This window comes from Helicoverpa armigera, chromosome 1 (assembly GCF_030705265.1).
Source record: "Helicoverpa armigera isolate CAAS_96S chromosome 1, ASM3070526v1, whole genome shotgun sequence".
Classification (NCBI taxonomy): domain Eukaryota; kingdom Metazoa; phylum Arthropoda; class Insecta; order Lepidoptera; family Noctuidae; genus Helicoverpa; species Helicoverpa armigera.
The window spans coordinates 2,017,842-2,039,135 of record NC_087120.1 but is presented as its reverse complement, the minus strand read 5'-3'; the positions used below and the strand labels follow the sequence as shown (position 1 = coordinate 2,039,135).

Here is a 21,294-nt window from a genome sequence, read left to right as displayed (position 1 = left end):
GTTTTAGAAATAGCATTTTGTTATATGCTAAGCATAATTTACCGGTCCCTAGCGCTTTCCAAATTAGAAAAGTTCTGAAAAACACTGTAAGAGTAGTAAAAAGGACTCTTTGATCGAGCAACTTATGACGGTTTTGGTTTGGCCCATCGCAAATTTAATAGAAAAAAAACTGGTGATCGGCCAGAAAACACAATGGCGATAAGTCATACATGAAACATTGATCAATTTTACACAGATTTTTATGAAGCATGGAAGAAAATTCCCGTAGCGACTTAAAACAAAACTGACTGCTTGCACGCTTAGGGATGTCGTGCTGTCATTGAGGTAAAAGGAAATAAACCAAATATTAGTACTCATTAGTATGCTTAGTTACAGTGTAGGGAATGTTGTTATAGAAAAGTACCATCAATAATATCTATAATTTGCATTTCTTCCTCTGAGCAAATGGAGTGTCTTTAATTATATGGCCAGGCCACGTTATGGTTCATACCGCTCGAGATTCGGATAAAGCGAAAAAAAACTTGTCGCGAAGGATCACTGAAGATAGTCTTTAGTTTTAATATTCCACAATGCCCTCTTAAATATTTTAAAATAGAAAATAAAGTTCCAGTAGCAATCAGAAAAAAGAAATACAGATGAATGTGAATGGTGTGAATGGTGTCTTTAATTATGTGTCCATGACTGTATGTTTATTTATATATGTAAATACCCTTTCGGTCAGACTATTATTCTGATTCGTGATTCCACAAAACCGTTTTATTGCTAATTACTCAAGGTGCATGAAAAACTACTTAGTCGTTTTTTAATTTTTAACTGACGAACACAGACACAGCGGGTGAGTTTATAATAGACTAACAGTTCCACACGGTTTCACCCGTATCCTTGGGAAACTTTATCCGTACACGAATAAAACAAAGAGCCAATGTTGAGTGCATATTCTGCAGCTTAATAACAGTGAAAGAATTATTCGGTCCAGTAGTTGCATTAAAACAAACGAACAAACAATCAAATCTTGCCTCTTTGCATATTAGCTACATTTTGTCAATTAACGGTATTATATCTGTGGATTTGCTTATTGTACTACCAATACAATTAGAAAATTGGGAACGACCGTAAGATTCACAAAAACCTTCATACACATTAGGTTATTTCTACAAGGCAAGCTATTCTGTTTTAACTTTGACCTGTTTCAAGTGGTCTGGTCGTCGTCTCTTGACTTGGCGAAACCTTGACCCAGCGCAGCCGAACCACCGCTGGACTACTTACATCGGGCACTTACGTCTAATTTGGCCAAGTTAACGAGCTTGCTTGGCCTACTTTCCAAGCATACGTTTGGTAGGTAATTGCGAAAACTTAGCGTTTGAATCGCGTATCTATACTGTACTAGCTTCCGCCCGCGTAGTGTATTGATAAAAAGTACCATGTGTTAATCCAGGGCATCACCTATCTTCATACCAAATTTCATCATTCCTATCTTCACAAAATTTCCGGTTTTTGCGTGAAAGAATAACAAACATACATCCATTCCATTCATACATTATCACAAACTTTCACATTAATTTATAAATAAGTAGAACTAATATTGTACACAAACTCAAATGGTGTTACTACAAAATGTTTAACAGATCGTCACGTGTTTTAGATTTTTTCTTAAACACGTAACTTAAGTTGAAGTTGTGTTGTGAAGATCAAGAGAGTTTGTTTACTTTGAAAAAACATTTCATTGTTAGTAGCCTATAGAATTTACCAGAGAAGGCTATAGGCTACTTTTTATTTCAAGTGCATGATGAAGTGACCACGAAACGTGGGGGAAACCGCTGGTGCAAGCTAGTCAAACTTTTGCAAGACAGATAAACTAAAACTTTTGATGATTTCCTAAATGATAAAACTATGGATTAAAAGCCTTATAATAGACCTGTTATAGTACGTATTTGCGCGCCTATCATCAAGACGGGACTTTAATACTAAAAAGTCGGTATCCCTCTGTCACCATAAGATATCATCAATCAACCTTGATAGACAGACAATTTATTTATAGACGCAGCTATACTAATAAGAATTGAGATCTAAAATAAAATAATAAACAAAGCAAAATTCCATAATTAGACTAAAACTTTGCATCAAACATTTTAAACTTTAATTATAAAATAGTTTCAAGTATTTTTTGCGGATTGCACTTTTCTGTTACAAAGTTAAAAGGCAAACAAGCTTTGGTCACGACCAACATTACAATAGACTGAAGAAAGGCCGACAAGCAAAGACTGTTTGTGTAAATAAGAAAATAAGAAGTAATAAAAAGTAAGAGTATTTACAAAGTGTTGCAACTTGATATAATTATGAGCATCAAAGCGACGAGACTGCAACGCAAAGAGGTTTAATTGCCCAAGACTTTGCAGACAAAGTCAGGTAATTATTATTCTGACTTAAAAACTCGACATTTATTTACACAAAAAAAATCCCGCTATAAGACGTGCACACTGCAAACTTTTAGTCGGCCGATAGATGGTTTGGGCTCTTGATCTGCATAAAGACGAATGGAAGTACAAACGGTCAGATCAATTTGTCCGGGGTATAGACGGACAGACGGACTAAAAACTTTGGATTCACGAAAATCCAACCACAGGCAACAGTCGGCCGACTGTTCAGTTTGCAGTTTGCGTGCTTTATTTTTCTACTTTTAACAAGGAATTTATTGGAAAACTGATATTCGCTGTCGAGATTCCGTAAGCAGCTTAATGTCGACTTTTCTATTGGTACTCAATTTTTAAGTTGCTTACAAATAGATACTTACAATAGACAGCCACTTGAATTTTTGCTTTATTAGTGTTGTAAGTAGCTGTACTTTTTTTTACAAAAGTTGTGTTTATAAAATCTAAATTAAAAAAAATAGACATTTGAAATAACAAAAATTCCTGGAAAGCCAAATTTTGGTGGAGAGCTTGAGTTTACCATTACAAATAAAATGTCAAAAGTCCCCATCGATCCCATGTATGCACGGTTTCAAGGAATGGGTCTTATAAAGAAGAAGAATTGTATTAATGTTCGTAGCCGTAGCACATTATCTCGTAGCATCGGCTAAATCGTAGCAGTTTAGCCCGTAGCACATACATCGCGATACATTAATATTACGTACTGGCTGATTCCCCACGGTTTCACTCACGTCCCGTAGGAACTACTGCCCTTACCGGGATAAAATATAGTCTGTGTTACTCGAGGATAATGCAGCTTCTTAACAGTGAAATAATTTTAGTAATAGTTACGGACCCTTTAGGGCAAGACAAGGAAACAAAAATATGTATGTACATGTCCTCTTTATTTTATTGGTTTAGAATGTGACTGAGAACACGATATAAAACTCCGTTTGAGGCATTAACTACTTTGTATAAAGGTCATATAATTGGCAGTTAGTGGTAATTCTTCAACTGTGTACACGTCACCTTGAGTGCACGTGCCATAATGCCCATTGACACTATAAAATATGTAAAGAGCTATTATAATAAATGTACAGTAACCTTCTGAAGGCAAATGTTTGCTTGTGTTCTTCACACATTAACTATTAGATCGATTTTGTAGCAATGACACGACAATTAAAAGTCAAAGATAGAGTAATAGATCGGTTTAGCATATGCAAATGTTTTTTTTTTTTCAATTTGCTGTATCATCATCTACCGATTCTTTTCCTGTTTTGGAGTCGGCTTCAAGTCTAACTGGATACACCTTGGTACCAGTACAAAAAAACAATTTGTAATTAATTCTAATTTCATAGTAATGAATGGGATGTATGTAATGTTCGCAATAATGTAGGTATACGAGTATTGAGCATTCGATCTGTTTCAAAGGACGTTATTATGTGCAGAACTGCACTAATACACAATTTGTCATCGGAACATCGTCAATAGGCTCTGTTATTGCCAGTTACCAGAACTCATTATATGTTTGAACTATCCATTTCCAGTTCAATATTAGATTTTGTATTCAAAATTGCGCTTAGTTTGACTGAAACAAGGAATCAAGTTATTATTTATCAATCCTAGTTAGAACATAATTACATTTTTGTGGTAAAAGTAAAACATCCTTGGTCTGGCATGTTTAGTTTCGATAGAAAATAATAATATTCTCACACACATTCACATTCACCCAGAAATGTTTTTATCTTACTTTCTTATGTTCGTCAAATATTTAGAAATACATTTTGTTTAAGAACAAATCTGAATGTTGTAACTCAGATCTTCAAGATACAGCTCACCACCTATTTTGAGGGTCACTGACAAAACTGTATCTACTGCATATTGCATATTTGGTTCATATTTGAGTCCTATTAGAATTCCTTTCAGCGTTATCTTCACGAGAAATATTCGAAGCACTAGTGCAACATTGATATGGGCTTTCTATGGGAATACCGCGTTATTTTGTGAGAGCCCCGACAAAGCGTTGGAATCTGAACTTAGCCATTGCCGTGACAGCTGCACTGACTCGAGGGATATCCGCCGACAACAATGCCAATTCATACTAATACCTTATCGCCTTAACTTAAATGTTATGCTCAAAAATCTAATCTTTGAAGTTTTATTAATTTTAGACAATGCGAACTCATCTTTTGTGCACCGAATTCAATCGACGTCCGAAAATTATGCTTTGAGTTCTAAATCGGATCAAACACAGGACATTTATTGTGTATATCTAGACTCCAAACTGTATCGGAGTACAGAATCTGTCTTTGCTGCACCATTGCTGACTAATAACATTTCATTCAAACATCATTCTGCCTCTTGAAACGTTCTGAATATGGTTTTGGTTCTTGATCGGATTGAACGCCGAGGGCATATTGTTATGTTGTAGCTGATATCTAGAGGCTATTTCTCGGAATACAATATCTGTTTTGTACCTGCACCACTGCTCAATAATACATTTCATTCAAACGTCATTGTGCCTGTTGCAAACGTTTATATTTGGCAGATATTCAGTAACTATAGCCAGACATATTGACGTATCTGCTTAGCCTGCCAGGCAAAATCGATGGTGTATTTGACTGTCAGTTATTTCGGCAAGGAGATCCTTCAGATTTGCTCAACGTCTATGGCTGGCGTCATACATATAAATGTTATGGCGAATCCACGTGATATAGACTTTAAGTTTATAAAATGTCTGTACGACCTTAAAGTTTCAGTAACAATAAGTGGTAATATAAAGTCTGTGTAAAAAAAAATGTCTGAGAGAAAATGTGATGACTTGTGCAGACGACTGCCTCGTTGGTCTAGTGGTCGCAAGCGCGGCTGCTGTGTTCGAGGTCTCGGGTTCGATTCCCGGGTCGGGCCGAAATCGCTTTGTGGGTTTTCTTAAACTTTCACAAAGCAGCCCGTAGTCTGGAAGTTGGTGGTTGATTCACCCGTGCATCGGAGAGCACGTAAATGTCGGTCCTGCGCCTAATCTTTTTCCGGTCGTTTCGGATTGCCGTCCTATCGGGTTATGAGAGTGAAGGAATAGGGAGTGCACCTGTGTCTGCGCAAATGCTTGTGGATTATTATATGTCCTGCGCAGCTGGCTGATCTCCTTCAATGAGAACAGCCGCCGTGGCCAAAATCGGCCGTGGAAGACTTGGCTCAGACTTTTGTATGCACGATTTGTTACGCAAATAAAATTCTATGAAAATCTGTATCACATTTCCATTCAGATTTTTTAGCTCGTCCTGACATTTGTATAAACTTAAAGTCCGTATCGTGTGGCTATCATAAGAAGTTTGGAATAGTAAGATTGGAGGTATTGTACTCACCTCGGAGACCTCACTCTGGCATGATTCGACGCTCTTGGTCAACTCCTGAAGCTGGGTGCGGATCTCGCAGAGCGCCACGGTCGTCTCGAGCTGGCGGTCGCCTCGTTGCAGATCATCCAGTTTGGCGGTTAGATTCATGCTCATTATGCTCACCTGTCTCTGTAGGCTACAGCCAAAGTCAAGGTTAGTCACACCAGCAAGCTCAACTCCAAGCTGAGGCCTCGCGGCCTTCCTCACTACTCGACAACTTTCTCACTCTTTCAACTAACTAGTTATTCGTCACCACTTTTTACTCGGACTAGGCATAACCAGAGTACACTCAGTAAAAGCCTTGATTACTTGGAACGTTCTAGAAGGTACGTGGATATCAAAGCAGTTCTGACCGAAATATCTTAGCCTCACGCCTCGAATTTTATGATCATTTATTTAATCTGAGACGTAACGAAAGCCAATTTTTCACAGCGACCTAAACCAAAAGGTGCTTATTTGTTTAGTACATAAAGGGACATGTTTTTTGAACAATTTGTTTGCGTTGTCTTAGAGAAGCGAGGAAGGCGCGACCACCTCTAAGTGATTTATTTATATTATCAATTATAAACTGATATTGTTGGTGGTTATTTAGTTTGAGTTGGTAGACCACAATATTTTAATAACTTACGCTTCTTATTAAAAAAAAATAGGAGAATACTTTCCTAAAGCTATTTTTTCCATCTATAATTCTCTTTTACAATTTTGAGAATCTATAAAAATATTTAGTAAGTAAAGCGTATTTGATTCATAGAATGGAATTTTAAGGTTGAAAATGAAAATACTTTTAAATTTTTAGTGTTTCGTGTGAAATATAAAAACCATTGTGCTAATCCAGTAAAATAATGTTTATTAATTAATGTTATTAAAAACTTTGAGGTGAAAGGTGAACACAGACAAAAGGTGAATGCAGTGAGTCAACTTCAATTTCATCTGTCACTAAACTCTGTACATTGTTTTGTTGACAAAGGACACAATACTTTTGTTAGGAAATTCTATTGCCTTCTAATTTCTATGGAAAACACTTGATTGAAACACTACATTGAAACGTTACAACCACACCCATGCAAGCATATCCCGTCCTACCCCCAGTATGTCAGAGGCAAGTGCTAAGCACGCATGTGTTCCGGGTAGCGAGAGACAAGGTCGTGGCCATTGATGCTAACCACGGTGCCATGGTCCGATGTATGATAGGAACTGTGAATGATGCAGCCACCGCGCTCCGACTCAGACGCATCGTCATATCTGTTATACGAGATAGGATGCCAAGCCAAGGTGAAACAAAATGTAGAAGACACATCGACACATAGAGAGATCCTTATGATCGAATGCAAATGAAGCCAGTATTAAAGGCGGAAAGCTTTCCGGTATTGTCGCTATGGTCACGTACCTAAGTAGTAGCTCCCTGAGTGTGGTCTCGTCTTCCTCCGTCGTCGCATATCGTGTCAGCTTGCCTCCGGCCTCCCGGCCCACATGGTCTGGTACCACTGCGTCAAAACTACTTGTTTATTTTATTTTTTACATAACTAACTTCCCGAGTCATTACGTCATTTGTTTGCCCGTTGGTTTTGTGTTTTACGCCGCAGAGTTTGTGGTTTAAAATTGGGATTACCGAAAGGATGCGTGGCTCATAATTTGGACGGTTGGTGCTACAAGTACCTACTCAGCATCGAACCTTTCACCGTTTGCCAATTAGCTTCGATGGCCACGACAGGGTCCCTAATTAATTTTGATGTTCAGCGATACCCACAAACTGGTATGGAAAACAAAAATTAAAATTTGCCATTTTTATCGCGAAAGGGTATATTATTTGTAAAAAAAAATAACGTTTTGTAAAACAATTATTTTAGCACCCTGGTTAATTTCACGAGAGACACGTTTTATGTTTGTTGCTTTAGTGTCTTAAATGTTTTTTTAAAGTGACGCCGGATACATTAACATTATTGATTATTTAATTTTTTTAGCAGTTATTATGTACCTGTGGAATTTAGACAGTTCACTTTAAACACATTGAGCAGGATCGTGCGATTTTCCGACAAGAGTATTGCAGGAAAATCGCACGATATTCTGAGAACAAGCTCCGATGAATGAAACACAGATGAGTTCACAACAGAGACAACATGAATATCAAAGAGGTGAAGTTTACAGAGATGGTACATCGTGACAAGAGACTGACATTCCATGCACGTGACAATACTAATGTAACACCGACTAGATGAATTTACAATAAGTTTCTTAATGACAGTGTGCATTGATAGAAGGCATGTTTCGGCGACGAGGGCTATGCTGCTGATTAGGCGTAGCAGCAGTCTCAAGTAGTAGCAGACGCGGCCATCCGTAGTTAGGCGCGCACCGACAATCTCGTAGTGAATAAGTGTTAATTTTTATGTTTTAAATTTAATGTTGTATGTAAATATTATAGATAGAGAAATATTATTGTTGCGTCGAAATAATTATGTTTGTTATCATGATTACTTATTTTATATTATGTAAATAAGTTAAGACATTAAATGTTTGAATGCGGGTTGGTTTTATTTATCTGGCTAAGTCACCTGCAGTATGCTATGTTGGGCATAGCCCTGCTAATGCCGTGGTATAACGGTGGCTTAGCCACAGAGATAGGCGTCCTGCTCATCACCACGTAGTGATGGGTAGGGTTATCGAATCCAGGCAGTACCACCACCCTAGAATAAAACGCTGAGGTGTGTCAGCGCCAGAGAGCCAGGGCACCACTTCGTGACCATGGATAGGTCAAAGGGCGGTTGGTACATACGGATCACAGCCGTGTGGTGATAGTAAATAAGAATTTACTTAGAGCTCGCGAATAAAAGGCGACACCCACACACGTCACTTCGCAACGAGTCTCCGCCGAAACAACACGTCGCGCCCGGGTTGCTGGAAGAAATCAAGCAAGTGTATTATTTGCTCCCGTCCCCGAGTAACATCAAGCAAACGTGACCCGACCGAGTATCTTCTGTCTCCACGGCGCACAAGCAGCGTGCGCGGGGTGTGACGTAACCGGCGCTCTAACATCATCTGCTTCGCACCAACTAGGGAGACTGCCCCTGCCGCCGAACAAGATCTACGGGTGGCCCAAACAGCATGTATATCCAAGAAACAAAATATCCTAAATAGAAACCAGTAATTCCCAAAAGCGGCTTAGGAAATATTCGAACAGAACAAGAGCAGATGGAACATCCTTACAAATCCCATTTAGGTATGACGCCAAACTAAATGCAGTATTGGAATCTCTGATCCGTTCTACTCTGTGGTGCATTACTAGGAATTCATTTCATTGACGGGTCGGTCGCGAAATAGCTACATATCTACGTACCTACGCCGATACTCGCTCTCGTAGCGAATAGTTAAATCTGGAATTCCGGACACACACACATAGACGAGTTTCATTCATGGATTTATCAAGTAAGGGAGTGCACGTCATAAGCCCTTCATGAATGAAAGCTGCATGTTGGCTGCATACGAGCGTTTAGTCTGAAGATTTTATTAGATTTTTGTATTGTTTCACGTGCGTCTAGAAAGTTGTCTTTAACATTTCTAACTAAAAGTTTTAATATAAAACTTTTGTATAATAAAATTAAGTATGAATAATAAACTTTCCTTATCACCAATTTTTTATAATTTATTTTACAGAAATTAAGGATATCCGAACGACTGATTCGAAATAACGTACTTATAGTAAGGGAAAAATATGCTTTATTAAATACTTAATAGTTTTGTTACATCAATGTAAACTTATTTATCAGTTAACTAGCCGTTTTCCCGCGGTTTCACCCGCGTCCCGTGGGAGCTTCTGCCCGCACCGAGGTAAAATATAGCCTATGTTACTCGCAGATAATTTAGCTTTCTAATGGTGAATGAATATTTAAAATCAGTCCAATAGTTTTTAAGTTTATCCATTACAACCAAACAAACAAAGTTTTCCTCTTTACCATATTAGTATAGAAGTATAGATTAACAACATTGGTATATTCATCGATAGACAGTTGGCCTTTTGTTTTTTTTTATTATTATAATTCACTTGTAAGGCCAGTGTTGTAGCAATAGCAATTCAGGACTTTTCCAAAATTGACATGACAAAATGTTATAGTTGCCTGTAAGTGTTTGTTACACCTTTAATAATGTATTTATTTTATATTGTAATAGTTGATAAGTCTAAATAAAACGCATCGCTTGCAACCAGCCTGCAAGTTACCGTGACGTCACTACCTCTCGATTGATTAGCTCACCTGCCGAGAGCCGTGCACCGGCAAATCTCCCGCCAACAATACAAATTGAATTCACAAACCGAATCCCTGTTTACGATATAAGAGAGAGTATTTCAGTTCCGAGAATAGAAAGCGAGTCTGTCTGCAACTCTATTGTGAAACCTGATATAAGTTGTGTATACAGTTCGTAGTACTACGAATTAAGTGTGTTTACTAACACAGGTGCTCCGTAAAGAGATGTTTTGATGTCTGTCGTCGGTTGATATTTTAATAGCGTTTATTTATACACTTATTACTCACGTTAAGGATATCTGCATGGTTCGTTATTTGCCTTTTTTATATGTGTTAGGGCCAGTTTACAGTGTTTTAAATGGAGTGACTGCCTATCGGACCTAAACAACCCGGTTACAAAGGGCAACCCGACACCCCTTGGTAAGACTGGTTGGACTTTCTGGCTTCTGAATACCCGTAGCGACTGCCAAAGACGATCAAATGAACGATGGGACCCACTAATTTATTTTGCCTTCCGAAACACGTAAGAACTCGTCATGACAAGATGATGTTAACCCATCCACGTGCAGACTGTACCAAGCGTTGCTTAACTTTATAATTGTTCGGCTTTGACTTGGCCACGAGCCCTTCGTTATTTGTTCATAGTTAATTTTCAACAAGCTGTATCTCTGAGGAAGATGATTGTGATAAAAATAAAATTCGAATAACTCTAAAGAAACTAACAAAAGAACAACATGACAAAGTTTTGTTAACTTAAAGAGCGCGGCGCACGGTCTATGAAAAGTATTTTTCTTCATAATTACACTAAATGCTTTTTGTGTAAAAATGCGCTTTCATTTAGCTCGAGTAAAATTAAATTTTTGACTTTTAGAAGTCGAGTCTTTTTTTGAATTATCAGGAATACTTTGGGAGCTGTTTTGCTTTTTTTATATGTTACAGAAATACAGAAATCATCATCATCATCAGAAAATCAACAATGCAAAAATACCCTTAAGGGTAATTTCATATCTGACAGAAGATGTGTCGAGGGTATAGTAAATGTATGATCGACGCACTAACGCATCATCGGCTAGGTGTGAATGATTGAATGTTCAATCGATAATACGCGACGCACGTTCCGTGAGATAAACTTCCCTAAATAGAGAGTAAAATAATATGAATAGGATTGTTTTGAGTTTCTTTAAGGAATGTCTTACAACTGTCTGAGGGAATTAAAGTAGTTTGTAACATGTTGACACTGTTTTGTTTCAATGTTACGTTTTGTTTCCTAAGCACATAGTCATGAATGAGTTAGACAGTTCACATTTTATATGAAATTAGTTGTAAGAGTTTGTTATATTCTTCCGGAGTATGGAAGTTGTCGGTGTTATAACCCCGTGCCGTTGGGAGATAGTCGTTGTTAAAATGCAACAAAAATACATTATCTGTGAAAATTTCAGCTCTCTTACTATCAAGGTTCATGAGATACAGCCTGGTGACAGACTGACGGACGGACAGAAGAGCGAAAACAATAGGGTCCCGTTTTACCCTTTGGGTACAGAACCCTAAAAATACGTTAATAAGGACAGAAGGCGTTTTAATTTAGTATGGGGCAGGACCAAAACTGTATTAGCTTTACCTTTTTTAGCCATATTCACCTAAGTAATAGTGACTCACAATATAAAACTACATGACGTCTTCCCGCTTTCAACATATTTTCTGAAGGAATTGAAAACTTATTTCTTTAGCAGCAGCTTAGCTCAATTAGAACGCTAAATCTTCCTTCATCCAATTAATATTGAGAAAAATATTTCCTCGAAAGCTAATACTTGAACAGGCATAAAAAAGTATAATGAAACTATGAAAGAAAGTAGATTAGTTCCGATAATTAATCTTAAGAAAATGTGAAGTTTTAAACGATTGAATTTCAATCTAGACTTTCAGTTTATTCTTGAAAGTTTTAAAGTTGATAATCGAATATAAAAATCTTATAGGAACGCCTTTTATTGAAGACATTGCAATCCAATTGAAATACCTTTTAATAAAACTCAAAGCCGGGACAGATGTTTAAAGAAGAACTAGATACATAAAGATTTGATGATTTTCTTGTAAAGAATGCCAAATACTAGGTTTATAACTAGGTCTTTTATTGCATACGATATTATGTTTATTTTAGTGTGCAGTATATATTTATTTTATTTGATCCATGTTTCGGTTTATTAACATTCTATAAGTTGCACTTACAATAAGGTTTGATGTCAGAAAACCAATTTTGGGTTTAGCTCGCCCTGCGGGCCTAGCATGACCGCCATAGAAACAGCTTTTGTCTACCGGAGAATCGACAAAATGACAGATTGAAGAAAGATTTCTATCGACCCGAGCATGGCGATGTTTGACATCGAGAAAAGAAATGTTTCTTTTCTTCGTCGACATGTGTCTATCGCGTCGAGCATGACGACTATATTTTCTCTACTTTTGACATTTGGGAGTAGATATAACTTTCTATATGAAATGTCAAATACTCTACATCTCATCGGACCTAGACAAGAGTAGACAAGAATATTATTATAATTTTAAGATCTCAAAAAGCATTTACAAAGTATGTCGGGGTCCTACCGTCGTCATGTGGTCAGTTTTTATGCTGAGAAGAATCAGTGTAAAGCTCAAAGAACGAGCTATACGAGTGTTAAGCCTCTCGACATTGAAAACGTAAATGTGCAGAGATGGTGCAGTATTTGTGTGGAATCTGTCTCCTAGGATATCTTAGGGTCTGCCTGTTCATATCAATGTAAGTACCTACCTACAGTCTATTTTATTTCGTTGTGCTTTCCAACCAAAAATATGACAAAGTTTTCGTCCTTATAGATAAGTTAAATATAGAAAGATCTATTCATTTATTATTGTTTCTAAGATTATTTTGTCTATTATGTAGGTATTGCCCTTCATTGCAAGAAAATAATTAAACAGAAGAAAAATATTATGATCAAAGGGGGAGGCCTATGTTCAGCAGTGGACGTCCTATGGCTGAGATGATGATGATACCTAATATTAGATATAACCTCTATTTGAGATTGTAGATACTGAGTGCAAAATACTGAACATAAATGCCAATTATCCTGACAGAGTTCATAAACAATCAATTTTCAATAGTTCTCTCATTAAGAACAAACTGCGCAGGCTATATGACTCTAGAATTGGACAGTTTTATCTGCTAAGAAAAAAATGACATTTTAAATAAACAACCATTATGATTTTAATATTCACATTCTTTATTAAATGATATCATTTCAATAATTTATAATTTGTAAACTGACGACCCAGTTGTCATTTAGCATCCTTTTTTTGTAATCTGAAACAAGAACACAAAATTAAATTAACATTCATTTTCAGGGGATTCTAGTCATGCGTTAGGGTCTTGACTCATGACATCAATAAGAATGCTGATAATGTGTCACTATCAGTATGTTATTCTTTTATTATACTGTAAAATAATTCTTGTAAAAACTCTTTACCAAACAGTTATTTCTTTTTGCAGGGTGCCTATACTACAACTCTTCCCGAAGAAAGGCAGAAAGAGAGACACACTAATGATCTTAGCGGTAGCTTACTACAAGCTGCAACTCACAGAAGAGCAACTATTATGAATATCTTTGTATATCAACAGTTCTTCAAGCCATACAGACAGAATTGAGTTGCTGGGGAGTTTGTTTCACCGCTTCTGCTGCTGATTTTCAGCCTATTTTGAATAAATGACTTTATCTGTAGCCTTAATTTTATGTAAATAAACCTTTACCTCTGTGTAAATGATTGTCTCATTTTATTTTTTATCTTAAGAGTTGTTGCTTATATCACACAAGCAACAAATAGGTACTATAATTATTATTGCCATAATTATACTTTGAAAACAAAGCATGAGAGTTTTGCTAGAATGAAACCAACAAGTCTGGAGAACTATTACTAGTAAATGAATATTATTTAAAGACACTTACTAATAGAATGATTCTCGTGTCAACATTGTATGCCAAGAACTCGTTCTTTTCCATATTTTTTCAGCAGCGTTTGAATACGGACCTATTCTTCTTTATCGTGGCCTTCTTTTCCCAATGGATCGGGATACTATCTTCTCTGTTTATTGGATGGGACTTCGTACGCTGTAAATAAACAGGTTTTGTAACGACGAAAGTAAAAACACTTCGGACAATAATATAGGGAAGCAAGATAACAGTGAGGAACGCATTGAACTGTGCATGGCAAAGTTTTCATCAGACAATGCCACCAATCACCATTTATTGAGATTATTATGTTATTTTCCTTTGTTCTTTTCATCGTATTTATGGATAATTATTATGTTCGTTTGGATTAATTACACAAAACTATTGGAATAATCAGTACTTTATTTATTTAATCACAAAATCTACTTACTTTTTCCTTGCCGCACGCAGTGATCGCCAATATTTAAATACTTAAAATCAACAACAATAATCGTTTTTTGTAAACAAACAAACATGAACCATTTTAGTTCCACAGATAAAAAATAAGTTCGATGAATACGTTTTGTTGTTACTTTGAGTTACGTGAGTTTATGTATAGGTTCATGCGTGAAAAATAGTGCATTGACACATTTTTTTTGGCTAACTAAACGTAAATTCATCGCAGAACGACCCATCACTAGCTACTTATCCGTTGCTATGGAAAGTCTTTCTCTTGATAGAAACGCGAGTCTACAGCTCGCGCCATGCTCGGGTAGAAGATATGTCGAGTGGGAAAGAAAGAGCTTTGTCGTTTCTTGGAAGAATAGAGATAGAATCGCCATGCTGAGGTGGCTGATAGATCTTCTCCAAAATGTTTATATATTTATAAAAAGTGTGTGCAATAAATTACGACTTGTTTACTAACTCTTGTAAAGCTACAAACAATGAATCGATTACCCGAGTCAAACGAGTAACGATCTCTCGAGAAGTTTCCTGAGCGTGTTCCAGCACGGATCAGGTTTCTCGACACAACCGGTAATGGAACGCTTGCTCACAGCCTTTGTACCCGGGTAACCGTATGTCAGCGAGGTTAATCTCGTAACCGGATAACTTAATTTTCGCCGAGTGCCTATATAAAACCGATGCAGCACTGAGTCAATTAAGCATTTAATTTGCGGTTTTTCAACGACCATGTTTTGCTTTTAAACAATGAAAAATATTTACATTTATGCCACGTAATATGCAAAATGTTTAACGAGGTTTCTATTAAAAATAAATTGCTTGTCACGGCATCAACCATTTTTATTGTCTCTTCATAACAGGGCTGGCAGTGTGGGGATGCTATTCTGTTTTTTAGATTAAAATTCGTTGTTTTAATTTGTTTAAGAAGTACATACTTCAATTGTTTATTTTAATTTCGTCTGCTACGTGATTAGTTAGTCCAACGGTAGGCCCAAATCAGGCGACCTGATACCGGCTAAATACCTGATCTTTACAATGTGCTTACTACCGTTCATCTTCATACTGATTTATGAGCCCAAACAAACTATTGGCCTACTAAAAGTTTGCAGAGCGCGTGTACTCAGAGACTTAACAAAGTTATAAATGCCTCCTCAGTTAGCGTTGAACAAACCGCCATTTAAGCGGCATTGTCTACCAATAAAGCAGTGATCTGAACGAGCGTGTACAAGTCTAATATAATTAAAAGTGAAACCGTCCCACTAAGCCGAGTTCTGCACAAACTGCATAACAGCGAACGAACAAGTTTTAACTAGCAGACATCAGGCGGCCGTGTGATCAAACTATATTGGAACTCGGTAGTGAAACACGTCGAAGCGCGGTAACAGGGCGGAACTTTCACTACGAGTGCTTATCATCGTATTCACTCTTTGAGTCGTGTGTTTATACGTGAACCGGCTGACTTTTAGTTGCACTTTCCGCTGTAAATACCTGAGTTATGTCCTAGTTTACGGCAGGTCAGCAAGCGTCCTATTTAATTAATAATATTTACACTTATTTGCGAAGTACATTAACATGACTTACGGCCCAAAGTATCCATATACTAAAGTTGAAAAGTATCGAAACTTTCGTTCAAAAGTCAACGTAATAACTAACGAAAAAGAAATGTTGCTTTTGTTCAGTGGAGCCCACCAGCGCCAAAGCCTGCCGGGGCTGCAGTTTTGTTCGAAAGAGTTACCGCGGTCCTGGTACATAAAGGGTTTAAGGTCATAAGTCCAGGCTGTTAAGCGATAATATAAAATAATTGTTTTTTTTTTTATTTATCGAATGAAATACTGTAGAGCGAACATAAAGCGTCCCTGGTGGTAGCCACTTTGAATAAGGAAGTGAATTACTTGATTGAATAACAAGGCAGGATAACCTACAGGAAGTAGAAGGAAAATTACATTAAACTATGGACCCATAAAGGACGATCAGTTAGGTTATGAAACTGGACGCTTCCTGGAATATATGGAAATTGAACATAATATAGCTAAGCTATGTGAACATTTAAATATAACGTTCATCATCGTGCTTATTGTGCAGATTATTGCAATGCTTTTTACCCCATTTCATTTCAGGAAATCATTTTCAATATCGGTGTACCATGGCTGCCCACGGGGCAATCGCAATCACTACGCCAACCAATACTTTTAAAATATCATCAATATTCAATAAAAGTACTTAAATTCACACCACTACGCATTCAATTAGTCAAGAGCATTCATCTTGATTAATTTTAATGAAATGCAATTCATGTTAAAATCCATGTTTCGAGAATTTGAAGTATGTTTTCATTTTAAAGGAATGTTGAAATCCAATTCCATATTCGTTCCAATTTAAATATGTTTTACGGGTTCAATAGATGCGAGGATTATGGATTACGTAAATTGATTTCACAGTATATGAAATTCACTCATAATTAAATCAAAATAATGAGGTACACTAATTAACATTCCGTAGGTAATGCACTGATTTATATTTTGTTTAATTAAGTTCGCATTGTTGTTTGTATCACTGTTAACGCGAGCGTAAAAAGTATAGATGGATGACTGATGATGATGATTTTAAATAAAAACCCCTCTGAGCAGTCGGGTAAATACCACATACCATATTTTTATGCTTAATTTGCATTCTGATTAAACGGTAAGATACTACGTTATCACCCCGAATTACATGCAGTCTCTAGCAAATAAAGTTTTTTGTGGGTTGATCGTTAATTGAGCCTTAGAATATCTTAGGGGCCCAATAACAATTTGTCCTGATCCTTGAGAATGGAGGAAAAAGAGCGTATACAACAAGCAACATATTTCTAGATCCATAACAAAATATGAGAGGTCTTCCTAATATTTTAAATGCGAAAGTCCGTTTGTTTGCGACGCTTTCACGCAAAAACGACTTAACCGATCATTGTGAAACTGTGTACACATATTCTTGGTGATGCTAGAATGACCATAGGATACTTTTTATTTTATAAAAAGAAACTCACTCGGGACGCGGGTGAAACCGCGGGGAACAGCTAGTATGTCTATAATGGGCAAATGTTGTTAGAACTTGTTAGTACATTGATTGATTAGGTACTAGTAACATCTGTTAAAGATGCTCAAATGGGCCACGATGATACTGTGTCTTCCGAATCTCACAAATAAATATTGACTCAAAACCAAATATCCCGGCCGATATTCCTGCCAACCCAACAGTTGTGACAGATGGATAAACAAAGTTTGACAAACACGCGGTTGCTTTCATGAAACGTGTAGGATACCGGACTCAAAGTGAAACGTCATAATAAAAATCAAAAAACGACTGAAGCCAATAAAAGTTGCCGTATTTGAAAACATGAAAACCAAATCTGTACTGAAAGTCTAAAAAGTTCCAAAAAAATTGACGACTACCTCGTCGAATATCGAATGCTTATTGGTCAGTTGGAAACGGTGGGCGTTAGCAATGAATATTGGCCAATCAGGAAGCAGAATTGAATTTAAATAAAAGTGCCTTGTTTTGGTTTTGGAATATTTAATGTCATTAGCATGTTTTCTCATGTTGTTTAATTACAAATATTGTATTTTGAGAAAAATGTGCTTCCAAATCCTATAAACAGACCATAGACACCATTTATTAATCCGATGTTTGTATAAAGAAGCCAAGCTATAATTGGTAAATCGAAAACTATTTCCTAATGGGAGTACCAGCACACTGCAAACTTTTAGTCGTGCGATAGTTTGTAGCTATATTTTGTAATAGTTTGTGCTCATAAATCAGTATGAAGATAAACAGTAGTTTGGACATTACAAAGACAGATAGGTATTTAGCTGGTATCAAACCGACTGAATCATCATCATCATCATCATCTCAGCCATAGGACGTCCACTGCTGAACATAGGCCTCCCCCTCAGATCTCCACAGATACCTGTTGGAAGCGACCTGCATCCAGCGTCTTCCGGCGACCTTCACAAGGTCGTCTGTCCACCTTGCTGGTGGACGTCCTACGCTGCGCTTGCTAGTCCGTGGTCTCCACTCAAGCACTTTTCAACCCCATCGGCCATCCGCAACCGACTGAATACTTTGATTGAAAACCATCGGGCCAACTATCGGGCGACTTTAGTCTGCAGAAAGAAGTCCATTTCTTGGGGAAAATATGCTTCTAAATTCTATAAACCGACTACAGAGTTCGAAATGGCACAAAAACGTTCAGCCACTAATCCGATGTTTGTGTAAACAAATAAAACTATAATTGATAACTGTTATTTCCTATTATTAATCAAACTTAGTACTTATTAAATAAGCTGATTACTAACAAACGCATTTATATTGCCTGAATAAATAATGCACGCGACTACAATGCAAGGTTACAATAATAGTCTAAAATTCCGGAAACCGCGACCTGAACAATTGCGGTCTTGTCGAGCACTGAATTATATTCAATACCAAATCACAAATATCATTAATTAATTCTTAATTACGTTGCCAGTGTTTTAGTGTACTTCATTAATAGTGCTAATGTTTCAAATAAATACTCGATGCTATATTGCTTGTTGTAATAATATGTATATTAACATGGTTTTTGTTTGGTTATGAGAAATGCGCAAACTATGGGATGCGTCTTATGTCATTATCCCATTTGCCTAGCCTTTCCCCAGCTATGTTCATGTCAAGGCTAAGCCAAGGCTTAATGTCTAACCAAATGTAGCTGAGTATTCGCTTGTTACAAGGAGCGACTGCCTAACTGACTCCTCAAACCAGTGACCCGGGCAACCTAATACCTCTTGGTAAGACTGGTTGTCTGATTTACTGGTTTCTGACCTGTAACGACTGCCAAAGATGTTCAAATGTTAGCCGGGATAAAAACTTAACGTGTCTTCCGAAACCTAAACGAACTACTCATGTAGTAGTTGGTCACCCGTCTACGGAGGCTCCAAGCATTCATCAGACTATAGTCGATCGAATCATGATTTTGTCATGAGTTCCCTATGAAAGCTTCTTAATCTCTTAAAAAATCTATAAATAACTATTTTTTTCTGTTTCTGTTTGTCTATTTGTTTGTACCCGAAACTAATGCGCCGATTTGAAAAGATCTTTTATTGTTGGAAAGCTACACTCTGCCCGAGAAGTAAAGGCTACATTTTATCCCGGTACGGTCAGTACTTCGCGATTTCAAAACCGTTGGTAATCGACTAGTTTATAATTACATGCTTCATAGCCATGCTGGTCATGCAGGTGTTTTTATTAAATGAACTACTAAGCTGTTTCCAGGTAGTCGCCACGTTATTAAAAATTATATTTTCCACCGGCATGTTTTAATCAAATTAATTCCCGAGCCAGATGCCTGAGATTTTTTCAGTTAATCCTGAAAAAAAAATGCTGTCCTACTTTTTATATTTTGTTTGTTTAGGGATAAAGCCAGCTATAATATAAGAACAACTTTGTAAAATACGGACAATTTTAGTTTCTGTTTGTTTGTCAATGATATACAAACTGCATGACAGCTTTACACTGCTGCTACGATTTGGATAATCGTAGCAGCAGTGTAAACTGCAGAATAAACGGTCGGTCTTCAGTTGAGTCCATGATCGCTGGCAAAATTTTTTTTAAAGAAAATCTTGATTCTATGGAGGCTAAAAACCCGATCTTTGTAATTAATCTTCATACTAATTTATGAGCCCCAAACAAACTGTCACCCGATTAAAAGTCAGCAGTGAGCGAGTATTTTAATACCTATAGCGCAATTCAATAGATTTTGGTACATTCAAAAACCAGATTTTTCCGCTTCAGAAATAAATCCGTTTTGTATTAAAATCATTCAGCCTTTTTCATTGCACTCGAGTGTTAAAACCCCAAACTTTTTATTCGCTGTGTTAATTTTTCGATGCACGAGCAAAAAAGAATACAAAGGGTTGTTTGATCCCGATTGTGGCGCACAATGGCACATTCATGTACATTCGTGGTACATTTTGTGGTTTCAAATATTTAACAGTCGCAAAAAGAAAGTCGTGTTAGTTACACATTTTATAACTCAAGAATGGCTGAACAGTTTAAGTTAAAAATTAGAGGGGAGGTAGCTTAGACCCGGGAGAAGGATATAGGATAGTTATTGTCAACATCCAGCTCCGGAAGCAGTTATGTCGGGACGCGGGTGAAACCGCGGGCGGAAGCTAGTAACATTAGTTGTCTAGACAGATGCAACCGTGGGAATCAGCTAATTTTGACGTAAGAAACTGCGTTTCCAGACAATGTGTAGGAACATAAATATTAAATACATTGGACTGAACTTATGATTGATTACTTGGAGGCTCTTCTTTGTAATTGTTACTAAAACAGGAATATAAGATAAAACCACTTATAATTGCAGAACGATTAACTGACTATAGTATTCCTAGCAGAAAAAGCTTCTTTTCCTTCTCGGCATTCGGGAGTAGACAAGTTATAAAAGAAATCGATACATAAGTAAGTTTTTTGAAGTATAAAAAGTTTGTGTATGCAAGTTTGCATGTTTCTAGGTATCAGGAATATTTTGAAAAATACTTTGACGAGCTGACTGTGCTCGCAAAGGGCACAAATTATCATATCATTTAATCAACACTGAAAATATAAAATATTGAATTAATTTAGTTACGCCGATAAAATTAGGAAAAACAATAAGTAGGTATCGTAATAACTGCAATATAACAAGTGAATTTGCCTAAAAATAAATAATATAATTTAACAAATTAATATGGGGGCTATAATTTTTCTTCGTTTTATTTTTATCCCTGTGGTCTTAGAATAGTTGCGAACGCTTGATCAAGCACCGGGGGGCTGCAGTCCTGCATGT

The 21,294-nt window shown here is 36.9% G+C and overlaps 1 protein-coding gene and 1 long non-coding RNA gene across 6 annotated transcripts in view; both read right to left on the bottom strand.

Moving 5' to 3' along the window:
* Glut1 (Glucose transporter 1) overlaps nt 1–21,294 on the bottom strand; it is a 115,493-nt gene that overhangs the window by 22,030 nt on the left and 72,169 nt on the right. For 3 of the 5 annotated variants that reach the window (XM_049836781.2, XM_021338866.3, XM_049836784.2), the window contains exons 4-5: nt 7,188–7,284; nt 5,771–5,936 (exon numbers count right to left, since the gene is read on the bottom strand). The exons of 1 other annotated variant lie outside the window; for it this stretch is intronic. In XM_049836781.2, the coding sequence (XP_049692738.1) occupies nt 5,771–5,936; nt 7,188–7,284 (263 nt within the window). The remainder of the gene's footprint in view (nt 1–5,770; nt 5,937–7,187; nt 7,285–21,294) is intronic. One more of the 5 variants, XM_049836788.2, reaches the window with a different exon arrangement.
* On the bottom strand, nt 13,260–14,739 carry LOC135117267 (uncharacterized). Its single transcript, XR_010276760.1, has 3 exons — nt 14,437–14,739; nt 14,004–14,165; nt 13,260–13,363 (listed from the first exon to the last, which is right to left on the bottom strand). It is a non-coding gene; the product is annotated as an uncharacterized LOC135117267 (long non-coding RNA).